General features: G+C 36.9%; 1 protein-coding gene across 1 annotated transcript in view; it reads left to right on the top strand.

The window, feature by feature from the left end:
• Positions 1–27,174, top strand: part of MLLT10 (MLLT10 histone lysine methyltransferase DOT1L cofactor) — a 220,463-nt gene that overhangs the window by 91,510 nt on the left and 101,779 nt on the right. The window contains exon 9 of the mRNA XM_078151936.1: positions 22,995–23,090. Within this exon, the coding sequence (XP_078008062.1) occupies positions 22,995–23,090 (96 nt within the window). The remainder of the gene's footprint in view (positions 1–22,994; positions 23,091–27,174) is intronic.

Consider the following 27,174-nt stretch of genomic DNA (forward strand, 5'->3'; position numbering starts at 1 on the left):
TCCTAACTTTGTCCTATTAAGTCTTGGGTAAATCCTTTATAGGACTCTATTTCATCATCTGTGAAATGAGAGGTCTTGAGACTTCTAAAGTCTCTTCTGCTCTAAACCTACGATCTTGTTAACCAATAACTACCTTATCTGAACCATGTGTAGAATTCTGTGACTAGTCCGCAGATCCTCTACTGAAATCCTCAAATGGCTGATATCATTTTGTATCTTGGCCTTCTCGCACTCTACGTTATAGCACACTCATTTTATTGAATCACAGAATTTGAGAGTAGGAAGGCACTGCAGTAGTTTTTGAGTTCAGGCCATTGTTTGCAGGTCTTCTTATTTGTGTTACGTTGAGTTCAGGGAAATGTATGTTTTTCATGTTTGTTTCTATTTTCCCCATCTTTATATCCTTCCTTGTAGACTGTAGGCCATGACTGAGTTGAATGGAACCAGCACTGTAACCAGAGACAAGTCACTTTGCTTCTGTGGTACTCCACTTTCTCATTTGTAATATGTGGGAGTTGGAATAGATGGTCGCTTCTAGCTCATAGGTTATATGAAGTCTTTTGTTAAATGCAACAGTTTGACATACAATTGTCTTTATGTATTACAATAAGCTCTTTACTTAAATATAAACCATATGAAGCAGTCATAGACTAATTTAGAACTTTGTTATTGACTTGATTAGATTGTGTTATTTGACTCCTCATTGCCATGCTTTGTTAAATGGCATTACATTGCTTTCTTGACTTCTTTTTATATATGTATTTTAATTCTTGTCACTTGCCTGGAAAGAACAAATTGTTTCTGTTATGGAACGAGTCCCAAAGGTTGTGATCATTGTTTTTTGGTATCTGAAAAGTTTTGATGATGAGAGACCCTTCAGGCTGTACTTTATGAAGTTATATAAATAATTTTGATATCATTATCATTTTTATTAGACAATTTAACCAAAGAATATTAGTACAACATTGCAACAGGTGGGAGTTGTTATGTAGACCCACAGGTGTCTTGGCTGTTCTAATACCTGAAGGAAATCTTATAATAAATGAAATTGAGCTGCCGTGTATACAATCCAGAGCATATTGGCTCTGGAGCTTTGTATGTATTCTTTAGATTTTTGTTTAGGATGCATCCTTGGATTACTACTTGATTGTGTTGGAGTATCGCAGAAAGTGTTTAAAAACAAAACAAAACCCTTAACTGAGTATTAAACAGTTTCTTTTCGTAGAACAGAAAGACCTCACAATTGTGATTTAGGTTCTGGTTATATTTTAATTTGACAGTAGTTAGGACCTACAAAGATTGTCATGTGGTATATTGGAAAGAGCTATTGATTTGGAATTGAGAAGCCTATTTGAATCTTGTCCTCAACATTTATTAGCCTACAGTGTAATCATTGGCAAGTTACTTAACCTTTTAAAGCCTCTCCTTTTTCTTTAGTTAAGTACAGATGATAATATTTAGTATATTTACCTACTTTATAGGGTTGTTATGATGTTGTAAGAGTAAAATAAAGTGAGGCATAGCCAAGGTGATGGAGTAAAGGCAGGGACTCAACCTGAGCTCTGCCCCAAACTCCTCCAGATACCTTTAAAAATGACTCTAAACAAATTCTAGAGCAGCATAACCCACAAAAAGATGGAGTGAAACAAATTTCTAGCCCAAGACAACCTGGAAGGTCAGCAGGAAAGGTCTATTGCATCAGGGTGAGACAGGAGTGCAGTCCAGCATAGACCTGACCCTAGCAAACTCAGAGCAGGCCTTGAGAATGACTGAATCAACAGCAGCAGCTGTTTCCAGAGTTCTCAGCCTACAGAGGATCATACCATCTTAGAGGAACTGAAAACTTAAAGGTCCCTAGAAATATCTCTGAAAACAGCTGCACAGACCCCTAAAACTTGGAATCGTGTCCTTCACCATGGAATCAGAGCCTACTTTAACAAAGATTTAAAAGTCAGCTAATAAGCTGGGGAAATGAGTAAACAATGGAAAACAAACAAAACTCTGACTATTGAAAGTTACTATTGTGACAAGGAACTTCAAAACACATTCAGAAGAAGACAACAAAATCAAAGCTCTTACATCCAAAGCCTCCAAGAAAAATAGAAATTGTTCTTACGCCACAGAAGAGCTCAGAAAGGATTTTGAATATCAAATAAGAGACATAGAGGAAAAATTGGGAAGAGAAATGAGAGTGATGCAAGAAAATCATGAAAAATGAGTCAACAGCTTGGTAGAGGAGACACCCAAAAATACTGAAGAATATAACGCCTTCAAAAACAGACTAGGCCAAATGGTGAAAGAGGTCCAAAAAGCCATTGAGGAGAAGAATACCTTAAAAAGCAGAATTAGACAAATGGAAAAGGAGGTCTAAAAGCTCACTGAAGAAAATAATTCCTTAAAAATTAGAATGGAGCATATGGAACCTAATGACTTTATAAGAAATCAAGAAATGATAAAACAAAATCACAAGAATGAAAAAATAGAAGACATTGTGAAATATCTCATTGGAAAAGCAGCTGACCTAGAAAATAGATCCAGGAAAAATAATTGAAAAATTATTGGACTACCTGAAAGCCATGATCAAAAAAAGATAGAATTCAAGGAGCATAACTAGTCAGATAGCCTAAACTAGGCCTAGGTCACAACATGGTCCATTTTCCTTTGTAACATAATACTCAGCTTTTTGGATTTTTATTCTTCATGATAAAGCTTGTTCTTTTTGCATTTTGGAATGTTGCATTCTAAGATCTCTGGTTCTTAGTAGTAGTTCTTAGGTCATGCGTGGTCCTGACTAGTGTTCTCTGGTATTTCGTTTGAATATTTTTTCTTGTTGTGGAAGTCTAGGACTTTCAATATGTTATTCTTGAGATTTATCCTTTCGGGGTTTCTTCCTGGAAGTAATTTTTTTAATCACGGTTTTCAAGGTGTCTAATGAGTCTTAAATTTTATGTCTCCTTGACCTATTTCTCAAGTCATTTGTTTTAATCTTGTCTTTTCTTTTTTTCCCCAACTTTTCAGTTATTTGATTTTTTTTCTAATATTTTTTATTATCTCATGGAATCATTGATTTCTTTTTGTTCTCTAGGTGTTATAAAGGAGTCAGTTACTTAGGTAATATTTACTACTTATAAACTATTCACCTTTTGATTCTTTCCTTCAGACCTTTTCTTTGATTTTTAAAATTATTTGCTTCATTCCTTCTGGGTAATCATGTATACTTTGTAGACAATTTTTTCCCCCCTTTGAGTCTTTTTGCAGTTGTGACAATTTATTCTCCTTCTTTTGCGGTCTCTCTATATTTGTAGTAATTTTTTGTCCTCGTTGATGTTATCTTTGATTATCTCTTCAGCTTTAATTCCCCAATTCCGGCCAAAGCTGTACTTTGTTCCCTGTTTTTCTTTTGGGTAAGTTGGTCTTCATGCATTTAATTTCCCACTGAATCCTCCTTTCTGTGCTGAGCTTTACTTCCTGGAATTTACTTCCTTGGATCTTTGAGGGTCAGAGCCCTGGATCTTCAGGGTCCTATTCTCAAAATGGAGATACAGGGACCTCAGAGATCGAGGTTAGTGTAGTACCCCATTTGGCTGCTTGTTTTTCCTTCTGCTGTAGCCACTCTGGCATTTTCCATGGGAGCCTTCCTTTTTTGCTGCCTCTGAACAGGGAGCCCCTACGTGTATCTCTGACTCTCTTCTTGCTCCATCAGCTATTTACATTTCTTTTGCCTATATTCTACTGGCTGACTTTTTGTCCAGTTCTGGTGAAAAAAGTCATTTAATGACTGCAGTTTTTAATTGTTTTTCTTCTTGATCATTATTTATTACAAATTTCAGATTTTTGCTGGAGTAAAGTATGTGGTACCTGGGCAGCCATCTTAAAGTTCCAATTCAGTTTTACAGTGTAATGTGCTACTATACAGGTATTTTGGTATGTGATTTTGTTTTAAAAAGAATCTTCTAATTCATCCTAGTTTTTTAAATTAAGTAATCTTTGCATTTTTTTTTAGCATGCCTTTAATTCAGATAAGTTCTGGAACTTTTACTTAAATAATTTTAACTATGCAATACAATATTGTAGTACCAGTGCTTCGAAAAGTATTTTCAGTTAATAATTTAAGACAAATTTGAAATCACTTCTTGAGCATTTCAAATGAAATTATTCTTGATTTACTATAATATCTAAAAATTACATTTTGACGGAGAAACCTACTTATTAAAAGTATACTTATAAAAATGAATGACATTGAGAAATATGAAAGATATTAAATTACTTTTGACCTCTCCCTAAAAGTTATTTAACGTTTAGATATTTTACATTTGAGTTCACCAGGTAACATGATTATGCAGCTCATCTGGCAGATTGTGTCAGCATTCAGATTTGGCAGTGTATTTAAATTTGACCTCTTTTGCAACTATTGTATTTAATAGCTGCTGTGGTCCATTCACTGTCAGCTGGAATGAATTTTTTGCATTAATCTCAATTTTGTTCAGTTAGATTTGTTTACATTGGGAAAAAGTGGATTTATTTTTGTGTGATTTATGCTCAATAACATCCAATAATTTTGACCATTGATGATCCTACTGTCCCTAAAAGGTCTAATTTTCTGCCTTGTAGGGGTGTTCACTACATTTTAACAACTTCAGCCTTAAAATGCTATTTTGAATACCAGCTGTTGTTATGTGGTACGGTTCCACTTAGTAAAGATGGTATGTTACTGAATAGATGAAAATTGTTAGAGATTATATCATCTTATTCTCCTACCTGATAAGTAACTAATGTGATTGAGGATTATATCAATAATTTTGCCTCTCTTAAGCCCAAAATGAGTATCACCATCAAATACCTATTATTATATTCCCCTTAAGAGCAGTTAAGTATAAATGAGATTGAGCTTGATTTAAATTTTGAATTATCTGTGTTATACTTTTATTTTCTTTATACAAATTGCTTATGATGTTCCTGAGGTTGTTTGGCATTAATTTTTGTAGGTGAAAATAAAAATAGCAGCTGGATGTGATAATATTTTAGAAATTGATTTTGTATACATGCATGATTTTCATGTAATCTGGAATGGTTTTACTTTAACTCTCAGTACAATCTGAAGAGATACTACTTTCTCTTTTTCTAGGTTATTAGCATTTTGACTTAACTTGATTTGGCAACTATATTTGTTCTTGAGATGAATTCCCTTTTCATTATTTAGGAAGATGCTGAGATAATTTCTGTGTTTTGTAACTATTCTTCCCATCTTCAGAAAAATGGTATCCTTAATATTCCCTGGGTAATAATAAAGATTGGTGTGTGTATGTGCACATGCATGTGTGCACATGTATGCATGCACATGTGAGTGTTAATGGTCCTCATGCTTGTAACATCAAGAATTTTCTTTAATATCTTGGACTATAGAAAGCATGTGTCTTGTACCCACATGTCAAATTTTGATTATCCTTAAATAGGGATTGAAAGGATTTCCTAGGAAACATTTTTGAGATCAAACTTCTATTTCAGGTAGAACTGAGCCTCATTTCCCTGCCTGCTGCCTATCCATAAAACATATTGGAATAACTATGCTGTTTTTCTTCCCACATTGTCACCTCGTAATTTTTGTAAATGAAGAACATTCCTTCTGATACTTTAGTACTTGAATCATTCTGCAATCACATTTACATGGCTATTCCCTCTAATTGGTTCAGCTTGAAACTCTTCCCTGTCTTTTCATCCTCAGTGATTCTTGTTCATGTTTTCTTATCTATTCTCAATCAATTACTTAATCAGCCAGCCTTTGTTATGTGTGCACGTTATGCCTAGAGGCTTTGTGCTAACTTCTGGTGATACAAATATAAGAACTAAGTCATAGTTCAGGTCATAGTTCTGCAAGTGGTTCAGTGGATCTTTCAGAGCCATTCTGTCAGTCATTAAACATTTGTTAAGCACCTGCTGTGTGCTAGTAATAGTACTGTACTAAGTGCTGGGAAAGAGGCAAAAGACAATCCCTGCCCTCAAGGAATTCATTTAATGGAGTAGATAACGTGTGTGTGTGTGTGTGTGTGTGTGTGTGTGTGTGTGTGTGTAAGTAAACAAACTATAGGCTAGATAGGAAGTAATTAAAAGAGAGATTAGGAAAGGCTTCCTGTAGAAAGTGGATTTTAGTTAGGACAGAATGGAATCTGGAAAAGCCAGTTGGCATAGATGAAGAGGGAGACAGGGAGACCATTGTCAGCATGGAAGATAGACAGAGAACTCCTAAAGCCTACAAGTAGAATGTCTTATTTGTAGAAAAGCAAGAAGGCCATTGGCACTGGATCGAAGACTCTCTGTTGGGGATTAGGGTGTCAGAAAATTGGATAGGAAGGGTTTCAGTTATGAAGGACTTTGAACACCACACCATTGGGTGGGGATGACATGTTTGATCTGTGCATTAGGAAAATATTTTTTCTGCTGAATGGAAGATGGTTTGGAATGGGAAGAGATACAGGACATAGCCTGTAATAGTCCAGGTGTAAGGTGATGAGGGCTTACCTTAGAGTGGTGGCAGTATCAGAGGAGAAAATTAGTAGTATTTGAGAGTTGTTGCAAGGTGAAATCAACAGTTCTTGGAAAAAGATTGGAAACAGTGGTGAGGCGACAGAAGGAGTGATGAGAGATATAGTCAAACATAACAGCTAGATTTCAAGCCTGAGGGATTGGGGAGATGGTATTGCCCTCTGCAGTAGTAAGGAAGTTAGTGAAGGGAGAAGTCTGACAAGGAAAAATAGTGAATTCATTTTTGAAGATAGTGAGATCAAGAGGTCTGTCAGATACAGTTTGAGATATCTGAAAGGCATTTGGAGGTGTGAGTAGTATATAGGGAGAAGGGAAGACAGCCTAGGACATATGGTACAGATGGTACTTATAGTACAGAGATGGTTAGAGTGCATGATCTGGATGAGGATCCAGCCAAGGAGAGTGAGAAAGAGTTGTCAGGTAGGAGGAGAACCAGAAGAGAGTGGTGTCCCAGAACAGAGTATCAAAGAGGAGAGGTTGATCAGTAGTGTCAAATGCTGCAGAGAGGTCAAGGATAATGAGGTTTGAGAAAAGACTATTGGGTTTGTCAAGAGACCATTGGTAACTTTGTATAGAGCAGTTTTAGTGGAATAATGGTGTCTGAAGGTAGATTTTAAGGAGTTAAGAAGCGAATAAGAGGAGAGAGAGTGGAGGCACCTATTTTAGATGGCCTTTTTGAGGAGTTTAGCTACAAAGGACAAAAGAGAAATAGAATGCTGATTAATGGGGATGGAAGAATAAACTGGGGTTTTTTTCCCCAGGGTTGGGAAACATAGGCATGTTTGTATGGGAATAAACCAGTAGAGAGGCAAAGACTGAAGATAAGTGATGGAGTAGGGCTGAAGGAAGACAATATGTTGGCGATGGGATGGAATTATGTAGCTTGTTTAGGTAGAGGGGTTTCTTTGATGAGGAATTAGGTTACTACTTCTTGTGAGGCGGTGGCAAAGGCATATAAGTGATACGTGAGGAAGAGGGGAAAAGAGGGAGCTTATAGCCAATTGCCTCTGTTTTTTTCTGTAAAATATGAGGCAAGGTTCTCAGCTGAGAGGATGAGAGGAGAGGGAGCCCCAGGAGATTTGGAGGACTTGGAATAGCTCTGTGGGAAATGAGACAGTCAATTGATAAGGGAGGTAGTAGGAGTGACTGGCAACATTGAGGGCCCAGTTGAGGTTTTGTTTCATAAATTTTTAGTGAGTTAGTGGACTCAGAACGGCTGTGTGATTTTCTCTATGTTTGTTCAACAGCATGTGAATAGGAGGGAAGGCAGTGGATGGCAGGGCAGAATTGATAGGGCTAGGGACTCAAGAGAAGAGGACAGTGTGGGGTTGAACTGCTTCACCAAGGAGTGAAAAATGAAGAAAGAGGAGAGAGTGGCTAGTGCAGGGAGGGTGGCCTGGGAGAAAACTGAGGGGTCAAGGAATTGAAGGGTGCATTTTGGGCTAAGAGTGGGGTTTAGAAAGGGAAGACTGAGAAAAAGGTGTAAATCCAAAAGATTATGGTCAGATAACGGGATTTCAGAATTCTACTACAAAGAGGTGTGGAGTGTTTTTGAGTTGTGGGAAGATGAAAGGTATGACTGACGGTCTTTGTGTATGGCTGAGATGGGCTGTCAGAGTAAGTTATAGGAAATTAGTAGATTGAGGAACTGAGGGTTAGTTTATTTGAGGAAGATTATGTATGTTGACATCCTCAAGTATGAGGGCAGGAGCAGGGTAGGAAAAAAAATTGTTAGCCTGGTTCCAAATTCAGCGAGTTAGTAAGAAGAGTTATTTGGAGGCCTGTAGACTACAGATATCAGGATTTTGATGAACCTCAGAGGAGGAGTAGTTATTGAGTGATGAAGGTAGGAGGAGAAGGGAGAGCAAGAGGTATTCCAGTTCCTTCTCCTAAATCAGCAAGCCCAGGGGAATAAGTGAAGGTGCAGCCACTATTGGAAAAGGTTGCTAGAAAGCTGTGTTTTCCGGGGAGGGGAATGAAGGGAGCTAGATTTCAGTTATAACTATAAGATAAGAAGCAGTGGGAAAGGAGAAGATTCAGGATAAAGGAAAGTTTGCTTGTATTTACAGCATTCCAGAAGACACAGGGGAAGGGTTTGGTAGCATTTGATTGGAACTTTGGGGTGTGACAGGTTAAGGGAAAAGAGAATAAGGAATCAAGTGGGGGTGGGGAATGGGATTTGGGTGATGACCTTTAGGGTCCAGAATTTTTGGGATGTGTAGGATATCACTGGGTGTGAGAATGTTCATCATTGAGTAGAAGGTGCCATTCTTCCCAGAGGAAATTGGAAGGTGCATGATCAAGTGGGAGGCCTCGTTTCACTACTCTTCCCTTCAAAGACTGGAGATTAGGAAGGTGGAGATTAGGAAGGAAACAGCAGCAGATGGAAGTTAGAAGTCCCATTTCCCACTGACTTTCCTCTTTTTCTTCCCTCAAGGGATAGACCAGCAAGGGATGGAATGTTCAGGGTCAAAGGGAATGTTGCCCCAGAAGCTCTTCACATTACCATTGGGAGATCAGGCTGGCATCAGGAGGTAGAAGTTGCCTAGTGCTGGCACAGATGGGTGACTTTTCTGGTCTCTAGCAGTCTTCAGAGGAAGGTCTAGCTCTTCTTTCACCTGAGGCTAGAGATTAGGCAGGGCAGCAGATTGAGAAAGTTGCTTCGAGGCAGATAGAAGTTATCTTAGTGTCTTGCCAACTTCTCTCAGTGGACATAAGAATGTTCAAACAAAATATCCATTTAGTAAAAATATGTTTACGTAACCCTGTGTAAAATCAGGGGTCAAGATGTTTATAAAGTAGGAAGGTAGAAGCAGATAAAAGTGGCTGGCATGAAGGTAAAAACAGGGAAGGAGGTGACTTGAGATTTCAGAAGTTTTTTCCAAAATCCCAGGAACCACTTTGAGATTATTTTTGTCCAAAAGGCCCATAGCTTGGTTCTGTATGAATAAATCCTGCTGTCTGCAAAGTTAACCCAAATAACCTCAGCTGTGTGCCACACAACTTCCTTTCCTTACAACAGTTTCCATGTTGTGAGGAGTGGTTGTTTAACTCACCCTTTTCCAGTTCCCTTAATGTCTTGGCACACAGTAGAAATAATAGCTAACATTTACATAGTAACATTTATAGAGTGCTTTAATATTTTCAGTTTCCTAAATAATTCCTACTCTCAGGGAATATATAGTTAAGGGTGAAGACAACAACATATATATAGAATAAATATAGAGAATCAATATAAATAAATGTAGTAAAATATAACATACTTTGAGAGGGAGGATACTAATAGTTGGGGAGAGGGGGTGAGAGGAAAGGGTTCATGTAGAAGGTAGCACTTGAGCTATCTGGAAAAGGTTTACTTAAGGCAGAGGTGAGGAAGAAGTACATTTTCGGTGTGAGGGACCACCAATGTAAAGGCATGGAGATAAAAAATAGAATAGTGGATGAGGGTGTGTGTGTGTGTGTGAGAGAGAGAGAGGGAGAGAGAGGTCAAGATAATAAGATTTGGAAACTGATCAGATATGTAGGATGAGAATTAGTGAAATGAGGAGTCAAGGATATTCAGCAGAAATAGGGAAATTAGGAAGAGGGGAGAATTTGGGGAGAAGAGTAGTGAGTTCACTTTTCAACATATAATGAGTTTTGGATTTCTCCAGGACATTCAACTTTAAGTTTCAAATAGGCAGTTTGGAACGCTTGCTAAAGTTTGGTGGAAAACATTCACATACATACATGCATACATACATTTCTATATAGAGAGTTGTTGAAGTTAGGAAGAGAGTAGAGAGAAAAGGGCACAGATAGATCCTTGGGCAACCTACAGTTAAGGGGTATGATATGAGTGATGAGCTAGCAAAGGGGACTGAGGAGAGGTCAGATGGGTAGAATGAGAACCAGAAGGGAAAATAAGAGAACATTTCAGGAGGAGGGGGTGGTCAACAGTGTCAAATGTGGCAGGATAGGTCAGGAAGGATGGGGACTGAGGAGGGGAGGAACACTGTCAGATTTGACAATTAAGACATAGTCATTAGCTGTGGAGAGAGTAATTACATTTAAGTGACGAGATTAGAAGCCAAATTGCAAAGAGAATTGACCCAATATTTTAAAGGCCTTCCTCTAGATTTTTTAACATTTAGTGGGAACCAGTGTAGCTGTCAGGTTGTCTGTCTGTCATCCTTTCCTTTCTATTGTATGACTGGGCTACTACTTTTTTTTCCAATCGTATGTTTCTTTGATGATAACCCATGTACTATTTCTTGAACATAGATTATTATTGGAAATAACTGGTTGTTTATTGAAGCCCAACAGGGAATAGTATAGGATCTTTAAAAGCCTGATGTAATTTTACATATGCCGTTCATTCATTTGTGTCTTCTTTCTATATCTAACTTATTATCCCCCTCCGTACTTATGTATTATTATTATTATTATTATTATTATTGTTATTATTATTATTATTGTTATTATGTGAGGCAGTTGGAGTTAAGTGACTTGCCCAGGGTCACACAGCTATTAAGTGTCTGGATCAGTTTTGAACTCAGGTCCTTCTGACTCCAGGGCCAGTGCTCTATCCACTGTGCTGCTAGCTGCCCCATGTGTTATTTCAGTGGACTAGTTATCCAACTTCTTTGTGTAATCTTGTCAACAGACTTTTCCTTCCATTTATTTGGACATTTCTTTGTTTCCCTGGCACATAATAAGTACTTAATGCTTGTTTACTGGCTTTATAGATTGTTGTGCTGTATCTTTTTGGTATATTACCCTTTGCATTGAGGGAGTCTTATGATCTGATCTACTGGTAGGTACACAAAGAAGGAACTTCTGGAGGAACTTGCCTTTTTGATTTAGGTCTTCTATTTAGAGCTTTTATATTAAGATCTAACGATCACATGACCAAGCAAGTAAATGATGAATGGTAAGTATACGTTGCCCTATTTCATGTCTCACTTGATGGTAAATTTACATTGTCTTATTTTAAACCTCATTTTGATATTAGTAATAAGATTTTTTTAAACAAACTCGAAATTATCTTTATAATCCCAACATTTACATGGCAGAGTCCTTATTGCTGGAGAACCTCTAGGTGTTTTTTGTTATACTAAGGTTTATTTTTGGTTTTGGATAATCAACAATTAGTAACACAGCAGCACCTTGAACTTCCCGAACCTTTCTGTCAGTTATCTGATTGTAAAAAGGGAGGCTAATATAGCAGTTTGTTTATGACAACTGTGTGTTCCCTCCTCATTTTTAAAACAAAAAAATTTATCAGCATATTGTTTTAATGTTACCTTAATTTACAAATATTTGCATGTATATTCTTCCTCCTTTCATTTTCATGAAGGATATCCTCAAGGATAAACATAGAATATTCTGAAAAAGAATATATAACATATATAAAACATATAATAATATATAACATATATAAAGAATATATGTTCTCTTTATTATCTTTTTTGGCAATGTCCTTAGTAATTTTTTCCCATTCTGTAATAGCTTGTAAAATAAATTCATTCAGTATACTTCCTTGAATATAGGCCTGTGGTTTTAGGGTTCATATGTGTGGTGAGTGGTTTGTCACTGATGATGAAAATGTAATTAGCAATCATCGAGGATTTGTTAAGTACTTTTTATGTTTTAGACATTGTGGTAATGGGTATACAAAGAAAACAAAGTACACGGAAATAGTCTCTGCCTTCAGGGAACTTATGTACAACTGGGGAGAGAAAGTATAAATGAATAGGAACATTTTCTGTAGATACAGATTAGAAAGATGGTAACTTTAAAGGGACTTAACTCTAGTAACTTTAATCAACTGGGAAGGCTTCCTGCAGAAGATGACATTTTTCTTGAAAAGAGCCAAGGATGTCAGGAGATAAAACTGAGGAGGGACAGCATTCTAGTATTAGAGGATAGCCAGCACAAAGACATGGGAATGGGAGATGGAGCATTGTGTGTGAAGAATTAGAAATTGTCTTGTATCACTAGACTTTTGAGTATATAGGGATGGTAAAGTGAAAAGATTTGAAAGGTAGGAATAGTTCAATTTGGGAAGAGTCTTATATGCCAGGAACCATATTTTATTCTAAATATTAATGATGTGAACTAGTATTTATGTAGCCCTTTAAGGTTTGCAAAGCACTTTGCAAATATCTCATTTGATACTTACAATAACTCTGAGAGGTAGGTGCTGTTATCCCCATTTTACATATGAAGAAATTGAGGCAAACAAAGATTAAATGAATTGCCCAAGGTCACATCCAGAAAGTGACTACGACTGTCTTTCTTATGTTAGATCCAGTATTCTATCTACCACAATATCTGGATGCCCATAAAAGGAAATTTTGAGTTAGTTACTGGGGTGATTGCTTAGTCATTGGTTGTTGCTTATCCATTGTGCCACCTAATTATCTGAAGGTAGTGATGGTGTCACTGAATTTTATTTGAGTGCAGTCAAACTTATGCATTAGAAAAATAATTTTGTTAGCTTTGTGGAAGATAGATTGTAGTGGAGAGAATAGGCAATGATATGTCAATAGGTGAAAAGTGAACAAGGGTGGTGGTTCAATAATCGGTGAGAAAGGAAGGTATACTGGAGAATTTTTGAGGGTAAAATTGAAAAGTCTTGGCAAATGATTAGGCATGCTGGGTGAGTGAATACTTGAGAACATTGTGAACTTGGATAACTGGGAGGATGGTGGCACCCTCAACAGTAATAAGGAAATTCAAAAGAAGGGTTGTTTGGATGTAAAAATAATGTTTTGTTTTGGACATGTTGAATTTAAGATGTCTTTGAGACATTTAGTCCTGCTTGTCCAATAGGTAGTTGCAGGTGTGGGACTGGAGCTCCAAAGAGAGACTAAAGCTTGTTAGAGATCTTGGATTCATCTATGTAGAGATAACTTAAACCCACGGGAAACGATCAGATAGTTAAGGAGAGACAGTGTGGAGAGAAAAGGGCATAGGACAAAGCCTTGGAAAATACCTAGAGTTTAGGGAGCATGATAAAAATGAACATTCAGGAATGGAGACTGAAAAGGAGCAGTCAGACCCGTAGGAGGAGAATCAAGAGACAGCAGGATCTTGAAAATTCAGAGAAAGAGAGTAAGTATCCAAGAGGAGTAAGTGATTAGCAGTTTTAAATGTTACAGAAGGACCAAGAACAATGAAGATTGAGAAACAGCCGTTAGACTTGTTAATTTAGATACAATTGATAACTTTGTAGAAGGCAATTTCAGTCAAATGATGAGATCAGAAACCAGAATTCAGTGAGATTTTAAGGAGTGAGACAAGATCTGGAGGCACTGAGCATAGATCACTTTTTAGAGGAATTTAGCAGAGAAGGGAAGTTGAGGTAAAGGAAGATAGCTATTGGGGATTGTAGGATGAAGTGAGAGGTTTTTTTTTTTTTGATTTTGTTTTTGTTTTTGATGATGACATGGACTTGAGTGTATTTGTAGGTAACAAAGGGGCCAGTATATAGTGATGGAAGATGTGTGAAAGAGTGATCGAAAGGCAGTCTTCTGGAAGAAAAGGTAAAGGATGACATCAAGGACACAGAGAGGGTTTGGCCTTGACCAGCAGAGGTACCCCCTCTCCATCAGATTATTGGAGTGAAAGAAGAGATAATAGTATGAAAGGGATGTCGTTAATGGATGAATTTTTATTGAAAAGTAAGTTGAAGTTCTCAGTCATGAAGTGAGGGAGGTCGTGCCTTCAAAGTCTTGAGGAAAGATAAGGTTTAAAATAGCTGAAGCAGAGAATCAATAAGAGCAGTGGAGTAATTTCCTTCCTTCCTTTTATGAGGGCACAGTTGGGATCAGATTGTATAAATTTGTAGTGGTTTTGTGACTTCTTCCAGAACTACTTAGCAGCCTATGGAAGTAGAAAAATAAATAGATGATGGGAATTATTCAGGTATGGTGTTTGCATGAGTCTTATTTGTGTTTGTACAAGGGGACAAGGTCTAGAGAGTTGAGGGTAGCATAGAGTTTTGATGGTCGGTTTCTCAAAGGTAAAGATTGAGAAGTTGAGAGAGAGTGTAGCTAGTGCAAGAGTAAAGGCTTGATAAAATATTAAAGGCGTTGGAGGCATTCATGGTCTTAGTATAAAAAATATAGTTAGTGATTGAAAGGCATAGGGAAAGATGGAATGATAGGTTATGGTCAGGTAAAGGAATCTTGAAGTCCTTGATTCTGGAAATAGAACATTTGTGGTTATCAGAAAATCTAGGATAATCTCTTATCAGGAGATTAAAAAGAAATAACCATGTGTTGCTGAAGTAGATTGGAGGAGTAGGTCCTTAGTGGTTGAGTAGATTAAGGAACTTAAAAGTTAAAAGTATTTGTAAGCAAGAGAGAATGTAGAGGGGTGGGTGTGGGTGTTGAAGTTTCCTGGTTTAAGGGCTGGAATTGGGGTGGAGAAAATGACCATAAACCAGGTATTTAATACATTGAGAAAGGAGGGAGAATGACCTAGAGGTTGGTGTAAGAAGTTTCTGGTTAATAGTGTTGGAGGTAGAACCTTGAAATGGCAGTGTTAAACAAAATGAATGTTTTGACCCCCTTGCCAGATCATCCAATAAGTTAGGGCATGAAAAAGTGTAGCCAGAATTAGAAAGGGTGGCTAGGGAAAAACAGTGCTATTGGTAAGGAGTCAGGTTTCAGTGAGCACCAGAATATAGAAGAACAGATAAAGGAAAAGGTTTAACATGAAAAGAACTTAGGTTCAGAGCAGGAATTCCAGGGAGCACATGAGGAAACATGCAGACAGATTTAGGGTAGGCATGAAATGGATAGGAATAAGGAAGCAGATAGCTGGGATAGGTGAGAGGAATTAGTCCTTTGATAGATGGATATTCAGCATCACTGGAATAGGAAGAGTGAAATGGTGTAGGAGAATGCTAATCGTTGAGGAATGAGATCAGGCAGAGTATCTGAAAGGGAAGAGAGGTTCATCAAAGGAAGCAGTTAATGCGGTGGCCCAGTTATAGAAAAGTTGACAAACAGGTTTAATTTCTGTCTCTTGTCTTCTTGGCAGTTTTATCTGTGAATGATTTTGGAAGGATATTCTTCAGTTGGGTCTTGCACCACACTTTCTATTTGTGTTTGATTCTGCTACTTTTTGCTGTTTTATATTGTTATTTCTTTTTCAAAGTGTTTTACCAATGAATATGTATTCTTTGGGGTTGTTTTTCCAGTAATCATTCAGTTGGCATGCTGTTGTTGTTAATATTTATATTCTCGTGATGAACAACTACAGTAATAAAAAGAAAATTGCAGCTAAATGGAAGGATGATGCTACTGTCTTCTTTGGGGAGGTAGTGCAAACAAAGGAGTTTGCAGAGTTTGTTTCATCACATACTCAAGACAGTGAAAATTATCATTTCCATGGGACAGTGGGTTATTTTATTTTTCATTGCTTATGATGAGCATAACTAAAACCACAATGAAGATAAATGAAACTTATTATGCCAACACCTGTGACAGAAGATTAAGAAATAGAGAAATTTTATGAAGAACTTGGCCAAACTAAGACAACGCATATTTTCATATTTGGTTACCTGAATGAAACTGTGTAAAAGGGAGAATGATTAAAAAAAAAAGTTGGAAAATGTCTCAGTGTTGAGAAATTAAAGAGGTCAAAGTCTTGTAGACTATACAGAGGTCTCATGCCTCTCTATGTGATTTCTTCATTCCAGAAGGCAGTGGACATAACAAGTACTGAATGTCACACACAGAAAAGAAATTAACTCTCTGAAAAGACAGAAAATAACTGGGTTGCTTATGTGGATATCATTTCACAGTCAGCTGTCTGTGTATAGTCAGACCATGGACTGCTTAGGGAAAAGGTCAAAATCAACATTAAGTTAGAAGAAAGGCTGAAGATGAGAAGACACTGAACAACTGGAGTACCTTCAATGTGACCTAATCAAATAGGCTGTTAATGCAGAAAAATAGGAAGTGGAAAAAAGACAAAGGTCTTTCTCATCATTTCCTATTTAAAAAAAAATTAACAGCATATAAAGCAGTCACCATAGTGACCTGCCAAAAGAACCCAGCAATTGTTTTAGCCATCAAATATGAGTTTGCCTTTGCCAATCAGCAAGTGATGGCAGCCAAGGGAAACATTGGTTTAGCTATTCATGATGTCTGATTTTTTTTTTCAAATTGTATCTTAAATTTATTCCTTCAAAAACAATTATATATAAGCCATACATTGTCATATGTTTAGGGTTAGGCTCTGGACCTGTGATTTCATCGATATGAGATGGGTAATTGTTCTGAAACTTTTTGGTCTTGGGACTGGACCCCTTTGTACACTAAAAAATTATTGAGGACCTTGAAGAGCTTTTGTTTATTTGAGTTTTATTTATCAATATTTACCATATTAAAAATTTGATTATTTTAAACTAATTTCTTTAAAACTAGTAATAAACCTATTACATATTAATGCAATATTTTTTAATTAAAAAGCTATATTTAAAAAAACAAGAATTTAGAAGAGTGACATTGTTTTACGTAATTTTGCAAATCTCTTGTATCTGGGCTTGAGAAGGGAGTTGGATTTCATATCTGCTTCTGTATTCATTGTGTTGCAATATGTTTTGGTTGACGTATTATGAAGAAAATCTGGCCTGTATGTAATATGTAGTTAAAAAAAGGGGGAACGTTTTAACAGACTTTCCAAATGATTGTGTATATTGTTTGATATACTAAACTTGACAAGCAGTGTTTTCTTAGTTGCAGCGTGGAATCTAAAACCTTTTCATTGTGCTTTCTGTATTCTGTTACATTAAAATTCATTATGCAGCCATGTCTTCAGCTATCGCCATCTTGCAGGGAGCTTACAATACTATGTCTTCCTGTTGCCTTCTATGGTAGATTTGTATTATTCCTATACCATCTCTCCCAAGCTCCAGACTCAAATTTCCAGTTACAGGATGTTCTAGCTGGATATTCTAGTGGAATATTCAACACAACAATGACCTTTCCCTCCCAGACTTTACCATTGTCCTTGTATGTATCCTTACCTGGGTAGATTGAAGAAATATACTTTCATGAATATTTTGAGAGAGGCAGTTTAGCAGTGGATAGAGTTTGAGACATGGAGTCAAGAGGAACTGTATTGAATCCCACCTCAGACACTTAGGGTTAACCTTCTTGATTCTTAGTTTTCTTATCTGTAAAAAAGGAATGATAATAGCTCTCCCCTTACCTTATTTGGCTAACTGAAGAACAGTGAAATAATGTATGTAAAGCACTTTATAATCCTTAAAGAAACTATATACATCTTGGTGAAGATAATGATGATGAATCTCTAATCTTATGAGTATGGAAACTTAAGCAGAACAGATGAGTGCCCTTCTTATACCTTCTCATTCTGTGTGTTCATTCTCCCCTATGGGGGGGGAGGGGCAGAGGTAGGTCCACACAGCAGGCTGTTTATTGGCCTTCATTTACCATGCTTGAATATTAGAATGTAAGCTCCTTTAGGTTAGGGGCTGTTTTTGCATTTTCTTTGTATCCCCAGTGGTTAACATAGTGCTTAGTAAATAGTAAGGGTTTAATAAATGTTTGTTAATTGATTGCCACTGTGTGGCTAGTGGTGGAGTATGCAGGCTGTTCCTTACTTAACCTTGGCTTAAGCTACATGACCATCTCACCACCTTTTCTGGGTATATATCACTGATTATATCTGCTATGCTGCTTTTGGTGTTTAATTCTTAATTCATGTGTCACACTATAGTTGTACTTTTCACGTATCTCTCTTCCTTGCCTTTGGGTGATCTTTAGATATAAATCTTGAGAATTTTTCATGACTTTCAGCAATAAGAATATTGAGGGTAAAAAAGATGAACCTTTGTTTTAGGTGGGAGCTTGGGATCATGAAAAGAATTGCACATTAGAGGGTCTTTGGATAGAGGGCTCTGTGGTTAGAATTTTTAGGGAACCTTAAATGATTTTAACTTTTGCTTAAGAGACAAATCTTTTTGGAAGAGACTCTTTAATATAGTATTTTGCTGTACCAAATGAAATGCTTTTTAAGCTAACAAACCATAAACACAGTGAGATTTTTTTTTTATTCCCTACACTTGTTTAACTGAAGGGGTGTGCTCTTCTGTGGAATGTTTATAAAATCTTATCTTTTTCTTGGCCATACTTTAATCAAGGATGAATTCAACATGACTGTTAACTTATTGTCATAGAGTTTATAGACGTGAAAGGTATTTATCTCAAGCACTTTTTGGGAAGCAGTAATGTCTGCAACATTTTGTAAGTGCTTGGTAATTCCCTTTCACATTTGAGAATCACTCCCTCAATAACATCAAGCTTGTCTCTAGCAGACTTTTTTCTTTTCTTTTTTTTGGGGGGTGGTGGTGAGGCAATTGGGGTTAAGTGACTTGCCCAGGGTCACACAGCTAGTAAGTGTTATGTGTCTGAGGCCTGACTTGAACTCAGGTGCTCCTGACTCCAGGGCCAGTGCTCTATCCATTGCACCACATAGCTGCCCCTTATTTTTATTTTTTTTGCAGCACATGGGGAACTATCATGAGAGTCCAAATGACTCCATTACCATTGTAGAGAAAAGAACTTACAGAAAACTCAACAGGTATTTGTTCTTTTTCATCTGTTCTCTTGGAAGAACTTAGATTCATTGGATCTCTTGCGAAGTGTCTGTGGACTTGTTTTTCCCTTCAATGCTCCTCATTCTTTGAATTGATAATATTGTTGATAATCTTATACCATCATCCTGGCATCTGGAAAAGAGAGATCCTCCTGTTAATTTCATCTTATCCAGGCTTCATCCTACCTTTCTTCAGGCCACCTTCTCAGGTCCTAAACCATTCCTAGTTCCACAAGTTTCATTAACATGTAATAGGGAAAAGTGTTCCAAAAAATTACTGTGATCATTTTGTAATTAATAACAACCAGTCTTACCTCTCAAGAAGAATTGAAAAAATATACCTCCTTTTTGTGCTGGTTAGTTTTCCCTAAACTGCTTTTCCCCCCTCTTTTTTTAATCTTTGGGAATGAAAGTATGTAAAAATAAAAGATAACAAAATAAGATTAAAAGGAAAAAATTAAAATTTTCAAGTAAGTTTATATTCTAAGTTGTGTTGCCCTTTACTATTATACCCTTCTACTCCACTCAGTGAATTAGCACTTCAGAATACTTTCTAGCTAAGACAATGGCATTGGAAGTAAAATAAAAATAAAGCTCTTGTAGCAAATATACCTAGTCAACAAAAATACATTCCCACACCAGGCCATGTCCAAAATGTCAGTCTCATTCTGCATCTTGAGTCCATCACTTCTCTTCTGGGAGGTCTGTAGCGTGTTTCATCATTAGTCTTCTGGAATTATGGTTGGTTATTACACCAATCAGAGTTCTTAAGTCTTTCCAAGTTGTTTTACATGGCATGATTTTTAATCTTCTAATTTGGTGGTCATTTTGATTTCTGCTCTAACAAATTGATGGTTTTACTTCATACAGCTGTTTCAGAGATGACTCCCATATCAGTAACCATTTCTTATCATTTGTAATAAATTTAATTTTTGTCATGGTGTATTTATATGTTCAATGACTTCTGAATTTTTTGGGAGGGGTTAACTTTTTTTATATTATGAACTTAACCATCATCCATAGATACAAGCATTTCAGTGTTTAGTCTGCATATATTGGTCTCTTGTTTTTTACTCCTAAACCATGTTTTCTAGTACATTTTTTGTTGTCTTTCCTTACATACTCTTGCATTGAAATTCCTGAGTTTGAAAATGTATGTTAACTTAATTTAGATAAGGGAGTTCTAAGGGATGTCTAAGAGGGTTCTTCTGATTTTCTTTATAGCAAGAATACCAAGATTGATAAGATTCCGATTCTCTTCCTATTGGTCACCAGATAAGGATTTTTATATTTCAAGTGCCGACAGTTAAGCTAGTGTTAATGGACAATCTAGAAAGGAAGTGATTTTTTAAAAATACCTTTTCTGTCATTCCCTTCTGTTATGACAGGAATCAGGGTCAAATTTTCCTGTGCAAATAGGTGAGGGTTTTGTTGTTGTTGTTTTATTTTCGTGGATTACAATGAAATCGCTTGTGGTATTTTCCAGTTTGCTGGCATGACTCCACATTATGCCCTTTGAAAGTAAACCATTTCTGTTGCTGTGATAGTACTCAAAGCTTTTCTAGCTAGGTAGAACCTATCAAAGATTTGGTTCTCCTAAACCTTCAACTTCAAACCGTGATGAGGCATCTGAGTAGGAATTTTTGGACCTTTTTCTTTTTATCATCTTTTTTTTTAATTGACCTTCCCATTTACACTCTATTCAAAACTTTGATGTTACTTTTGACTCCTCTTTGTTGACATGCATAAGTCCTCTCAGTTTTATCTCCATATTATCTAGCCCATCCTTCCCTTCCTCCCTTTTCCCATTGGAATAGGGATCTATACCATTTGTCTCTTAATCTTTCCACCTTAACAAACTCTCCCTTTTCCATTATCTTTTATTCTGTTATGAGATGAAGTTTGGGAATCTGTGTAGACATGTCACCTCTACTCTCAGGAAATCTTCAGTGGCTTCTTCCCCTTGCCTAGTGAGTGAAGTTTCAAGTCATTTCCTCTCTTTCTGATTTTATTTCATATGATTTTTCTTTGTTTACTTAATGTTTCTGCCGTATGTGCCATTCACCAACACTGTCATTTATACTACTTCTGTGCCTTTCCTCATGCTGTTCTTCATTTCATGAATGGCATTCCTTTCTTCAGTTTTGGATTTTGACTTACTTCATAAAACTTACCTCAAATGCAGTCTTACCTCTTCTAGGAAACCTCTTATTTCTCCCTATCAGTAATGAGCTTTCCAGATCTTAGGTCTAATGCAGTCCATGTGCTTTTGTATATATGATGTGTTATATAGTCATAAGTCATATCTCCCTACCAGATTATATGCTCTATGAGGACAGGAACTCTGTCTTATCTAAAATTTCAGTGTTCCTCAGTATTTAGGACAGTGTTCAACATTCGATGCTTTATAAATGTAAAAAGTGTTTTTGTGTGTATTGGATTACATATTGTTGCTAGTTTAATCTTTTTAAAATCTTCAGTATGCTCTTTCCCTACATAATTATGTAATAATTCCTCAGGCTAGCATTCTTATGTATGGTAACAGTTGATCTTTCTAGTTTTATTTCTTTGCTTCCCAGTTTTACTGGGCCTCTGTTTAAGAAAGGGACTCAGCATAATCTTTTCCCCATTTCCCATCAGTTATATTGCTATTGGACTTCTTTGGACTTCCACATCATGCTTTTCTTCTCTAGGAATGTCACCATTGGGAAATCCCATTATTCTGCATGTTTGAATCTGCCTGGTACACATATCTCATTAGTCACATCTGCCCTTTTGATTGGACTTTTTGGCCTGAGGACAGAGCCATGAACTTGAAGGCTGTTTAAAAAGGAGTTCAGCACAGTATTCTTCCTGTTTCCCACCAGCTGCGTTGCTTTTAGTCTTCTCCATCATGCCCTCTTACTAGGTACTCCTCCATCCCTAGCTTTTCAACTTTCTATTGTGTGTTGTTTCCGCCCTTTAGACTGTAAGGTTGTTGAGGGTAAGGACTCCCCCCCTTTTTTTAAACTAATATTTTTATCCCCAGCACTTAGCATAGCGCCTGGCACAGAACATATTAAACATTTATTGACTGACTGACTGACTATTCACTCTATGCTGTAGCCAAACTGGACTACATAATTGTTCCATAAACACACTTTATATTTCCTAGTCTCCTCTTCCTCCTTTGTGCTGTTTTCCTACCTGATATGCCTGTCTCCCACTTCTCCATTTTGAAAATATTCTCACCTTTAAAGTCCTGATGTAAATGCTTTGTCTGTGAAGTTATTCCCTGATTTTCTGTTTAACCAGATGAGCTGTGATCTTGCTCTGGGTCCTCATAGCACTTTGTGTATCCTATGGAACTTTCTGCGTTGTTTGAACCAGTTATTTATATTCTTTTCTGATCCTTTCCTCCATTTAACTTGATGCTTATAAAAGACAGAAGATTCAGGTGTTCTTATTTATTTAGGTATCATCATCTATATGTAGCATATCTTGAACAGTCCAGTTGGTTAGATTATTTTGCATTTTTTGGTCTAAGCAGTTGAGGCTAGAAGCTAAAGTGCTTATTTTATATAATTTTTAATGTATGGAAAACTGCTGTTATGAATAACCCTAAGATCATTCTGATAGAAGCAGTTGATTTATCTTAGTTTATTTTTTGCAGTCAGATATTTTGAATGATTAAATACTGTCTACCAATCACATTCCCCTCACCCTATCTCCCACCTACTGCTGCCACCACCAAGAAAACAAAGAAAAAAAAACTTTACTCTTTTTGTTGTGCTAAAATAAGTATGGATCATCATATGAACCTAAACCTGTACTTTACTTTTCTTAATTTTTAGAAATATAAAGAAAAAGACAAACACAAACAAAAACATAAGAAACAACCAGAACCATCACCAGCCTTGGTTCCTTCTTTGACGGTTACTACTGAGAAAGTAAGTTAAATAATTGTAACTTTTTATTTTATAGATTTTCAAATTTATATAGCATAGGATATAAAAATTACAGCAAAAAAAGAATAGCCCAATTGTAACTTTATTGATGAAATGTTGTACTTCAACTACAGAGGACTGTTTTTTATTCTGTCTGCTTTTTGAGTCCTTGAAACACTTGCCCTCTTCCCCACCTCAGGCCTTTCATTTCATTCTCCTTTAATTCTCCTCATTCATTATTTAGAGACTCTAGATCTTCAAAATATCTAGGTAAGAAGAGCTAAAAATTCTGAAATGATTATCTTAAGAGGAGTTATTATAAAAGTTTGACTTAAAAAAATGAATTTCTTGATCTTTTTTCATAATTAATCTTCATTCATTTAATGATTATGGGCCCTTCCCCCATGTAGATAGCCTTCTGACTTTTTAGCAGTCTGTGTGATATAATTGTGTAGTACATTGTGTGGGCCCACTTCCAACTCATAATTCACTAGTAGGTTGGATCCTGAGATAGTGAGCCACTACTGTTTCCCTCAGGGATCTAGGAATCACTCTGAGGAGCTGTGACTTCTAATATTCTTACTCATGAGCTCTGATGCAATTATTCACTCCATTATTGATTAACCAGTTGTATTTACTCAAGAGTTATAGCAAGAGCAATAGTTATAAAACAGCTCCCCCAAGACCAGAAGGTGCACACCCTTCACTAATTGCCCACAGAGTCCATCTGAAGGCACAAATTTAAAATATCGTGACAATGAGGCACACAGAAAGGGATGATGTCAGGCAGAGGTATATCTGATGATTCTTGGTCCCATTGGAGGGTCCCCACCAAGTTTGCTTCTGGTGTGGTGTTGCTGATGAACCAGTTGCTGTCTTGCTTGGCTGGACTAGTTTCTTGCTTGATGACAGTGTTTTGGCTGATGGATCAGTCCACTGTTGGATTGAGTCAGGTTGGTCACTACTCAGGACTGGCTTCTTACCAAACTTAGCAGCTGCTGCTACTGGCTCCAGGGATGTCTTCTACCAGATCCCCTTGCTGAGTGGACCTCTCTGATAGCTCTTCTGATGCTTTGAAGCACACTAACATAACAGTTACATCTCCAGTTACTTGTTCACCTAAGAGCAGGATAAAAGAAACATAATAGAAAAAGATTTGCCCTGAAATCAGGTCCACATAGAGATTTTGTGAGAGATAGGGTAGACTTTCCCTCCCTGACTCAGTAGTTCAGAGCATTCCTTATTCTTTTTTCTTTCTTTTTGGTGAGTCACTTGGGGTTAAGTGACTTGCCCAGAGTCACACAGCTAGTAAGTGTCAGGTGTCTGAGGCCAGATTTGAACTCAGATCCTCCTGACTCCAAGAGCATTCCTTATTCTGAAGCCACTTGGGAGGAGAAGGAGAGATTGCCCATCCTCATTTCTAGCACTTGGGCCAATTAGAAGACTTTGTGTTCCCATTGGACCAACTCTCTCATCGTTCCTGGTCAGAAATAGGCTCACTAGCATCCCTCTTGGCTATGTACCCTGTTATACTGAAATACTACCTACTAACTCCTATGGAACACTGTTCTGGAGAGTTGCACCCGTCTAGGATGAGGATCGTAAAAGGGTTTGGTCTTGTATGATCTTAGGTATTAAAAAATCATATTTATCTTCATTCCTTAGTTGTCATTTAGAACTCTCAGTATTTTAACTTTTAGAGGAATACATATTTTGAACCATAACCTTTCCTTCTTCATCCAAATTTTGTTTTTATCTCTGTGTTGTGTTTACCAAATGACCATTTCAGCTGCATAGTTTTTTGCTTGAGTTTAAGGTAACAACAGTAAGTTCAAGCTTTCTGTTAGTGCTTGCTTTGTAGTCAGAATTGAGGAGGGAAGGGTACAAGCATTTAATTAGCATCTACTCTGTTTCAGGCACTGAGCTAAACATTTTAGAAATATTATCTTAGTTTTATTCTCACAGAAACCCCAGGAGGTAGGTGCTATTATGTTCTTCATTTAACAGTGAGGAAACTGAAGCAGACAAAGTTAAATGATTTACCCAAGGTCAGCACAACTTGTGTGTGAGGCCAGATTTGAACTTAGTTCTTCCTTACTCCAGGCCTCTATCCACAGAAGCATTAATTGCCTCTGATCAGAAAGACCAAAAATTCTAAGATGGTCATCTTAGGGGAAGTAGTTACAATATTTTAATTTGAATAATCAAGAATGGATTGTTTAATATTTTGTCACAGTTTTCATTCATTTAATGATTGCTTCCCCTCCTCCATGGAGATAACCTTTTGACTGTTCATCAAAATATGTGATTAAATTGTGTAGCACACCCTCTCTGAGCCTATTTCCAACTCATACAGGACCAATGAGTTCAGTCCCTATTTAGTAATTGACTGCTTCTCCCCTCAGGACTGTAGGAGTAAACCATAAGGTATTGTGACTTATAAAATTCTCATTCATGAGCCCTGATCCGGGATGGTTGTAATAATATTCCACTGTGGTTATGGTACTAACAACAAAAATAATAATAGCAATAGCTACCATATAGTGCCCTCTATGTGCCAGATATTATTTCATTTGGTCCTCACAACATCCTTGGGAGGTAGATGCTATTATTACCTCCATTTTATAATTGAAGAAGCTGAGGCAGACAGGTTACATGACTTGCCCAAGATCATACAGCTAGTAAATATCTGAGGCTGGATTTGAACTCAGATTTTCCTGATTCCAGGGTCAGCGCACTGTGACTGTACCCACCAGCATCCTGCTCATTCATAAGGAGAAGAGAGTAACAGATAAATACATAGATGTCCATGTTGTGTTTTATGTCCAAATATCCTAATTATGGTTTTTCTACATTCAGTTCATAGACAAATTCAAATTCTTCACACCAAGCTCTTAATGTCCCAAAACATGCAAAATCAACCTGAAAACTGGAGTACTCTTTGTGAGGTCAGAAGGAAGAATAAGGCTCAGGTTTGGGTATAGAGTGATTAAGAGGAGATATTGCTTCATCCAGCTTTGTCTAGAGGCATGTTATTCTATTTATGGATTATTTTAATTGTTAGGAAATTCTTCCTTACATCAAACCTAAATATGCATCATTGAAGCTTTGCTGTTTCTAATTCTGCCTTTTTGGCCAAACAGAACAAGTCTGACCTCTCCTTTACATACTTCAAAAACTCATGAGTTTTTGCCAGAATAAATGTCTTCATATTCTTTAAATTATCCTCATATGACATTTGCTCAGGGCCCTTCACCATCCTGATAATTCTCTTGTGGACATTATCCTAAAATGTGGTATCCAGATCTCAACACAACATCCCAGATGTAGTCTGACCAGGCAAGAGCCATGAGGGCCTTTCACCTCCTTTTGCTTGGAAGCTGAGAACTTCTTGATATAGCCAAGATCATGATAGCTTTTTTGGCTGCCACGCCAAACCACTGATTTCTTGAGCTTGAAGAGCCACCAAAATCCCTAGGTCTTGTTTAGGAAATGTATTGTTTAACCTTTTACTTCCCATCTCATATTTGTCAAATCAGTTTTTTGGACCCAAGTATTAAACCTTGTATCCCTCATAAATTTTGTCTCATTAGATTGGGTCTGATACTGTTACTGTCTGAATTTTTTTGGATCTTGATCGTGTGTTAGCTGTCTGTCGCTTCCAGCTTTATTTTATCTGCATATTTGATGAGGATACCCTGTATACCTTTATTCAAGTCATTGGCAAAGAAATTTAAGCAGCATTATTTATTAAAAGGATCTTATTTTGTATGTACATGTCTGAATAAGCATACATACACACATATATGTGGGATGATGGTTTTTTAAATATCTTTACTTCAAGAAGGAAAATATTTCTGTTTTGATAGTATTCAATCCTTAAATAATATCCATAATCTTAGTGACATGGCTCTTCTCTTATCCTTGCATATGGAAAGTCATTCGTGGCTTCTCAGCCTGTAATTATTGTCCATATCTTTCCATAAAACCTCAAAAGATGATTTACCCTATTTGTATAGATCTTCCTGCCATTCTTTTAATATTTTGTGATTACCAAGGTAGCACTAATCAGTTATCCCTCATTCTT

The sequence above is a fragment of the Phascolarctos cinereus genome, unplaced genomic scaffold (assembly GCF_003287225.1).
Source record: "Phascolarctos cinereus isolate Bilbo 61053 unplaced genomic scaffold, phaCin_HiC Scaffold_1;HRSCAF=81, whole genome shotgun sequence".
Classification (NCBI taxonomy): Eukaryota; Metazoa; Chordata; class Mammalia; order Diprotodontia; family Phascolarctidae; genus Phascolarctos; species Phascolarctos cinereus.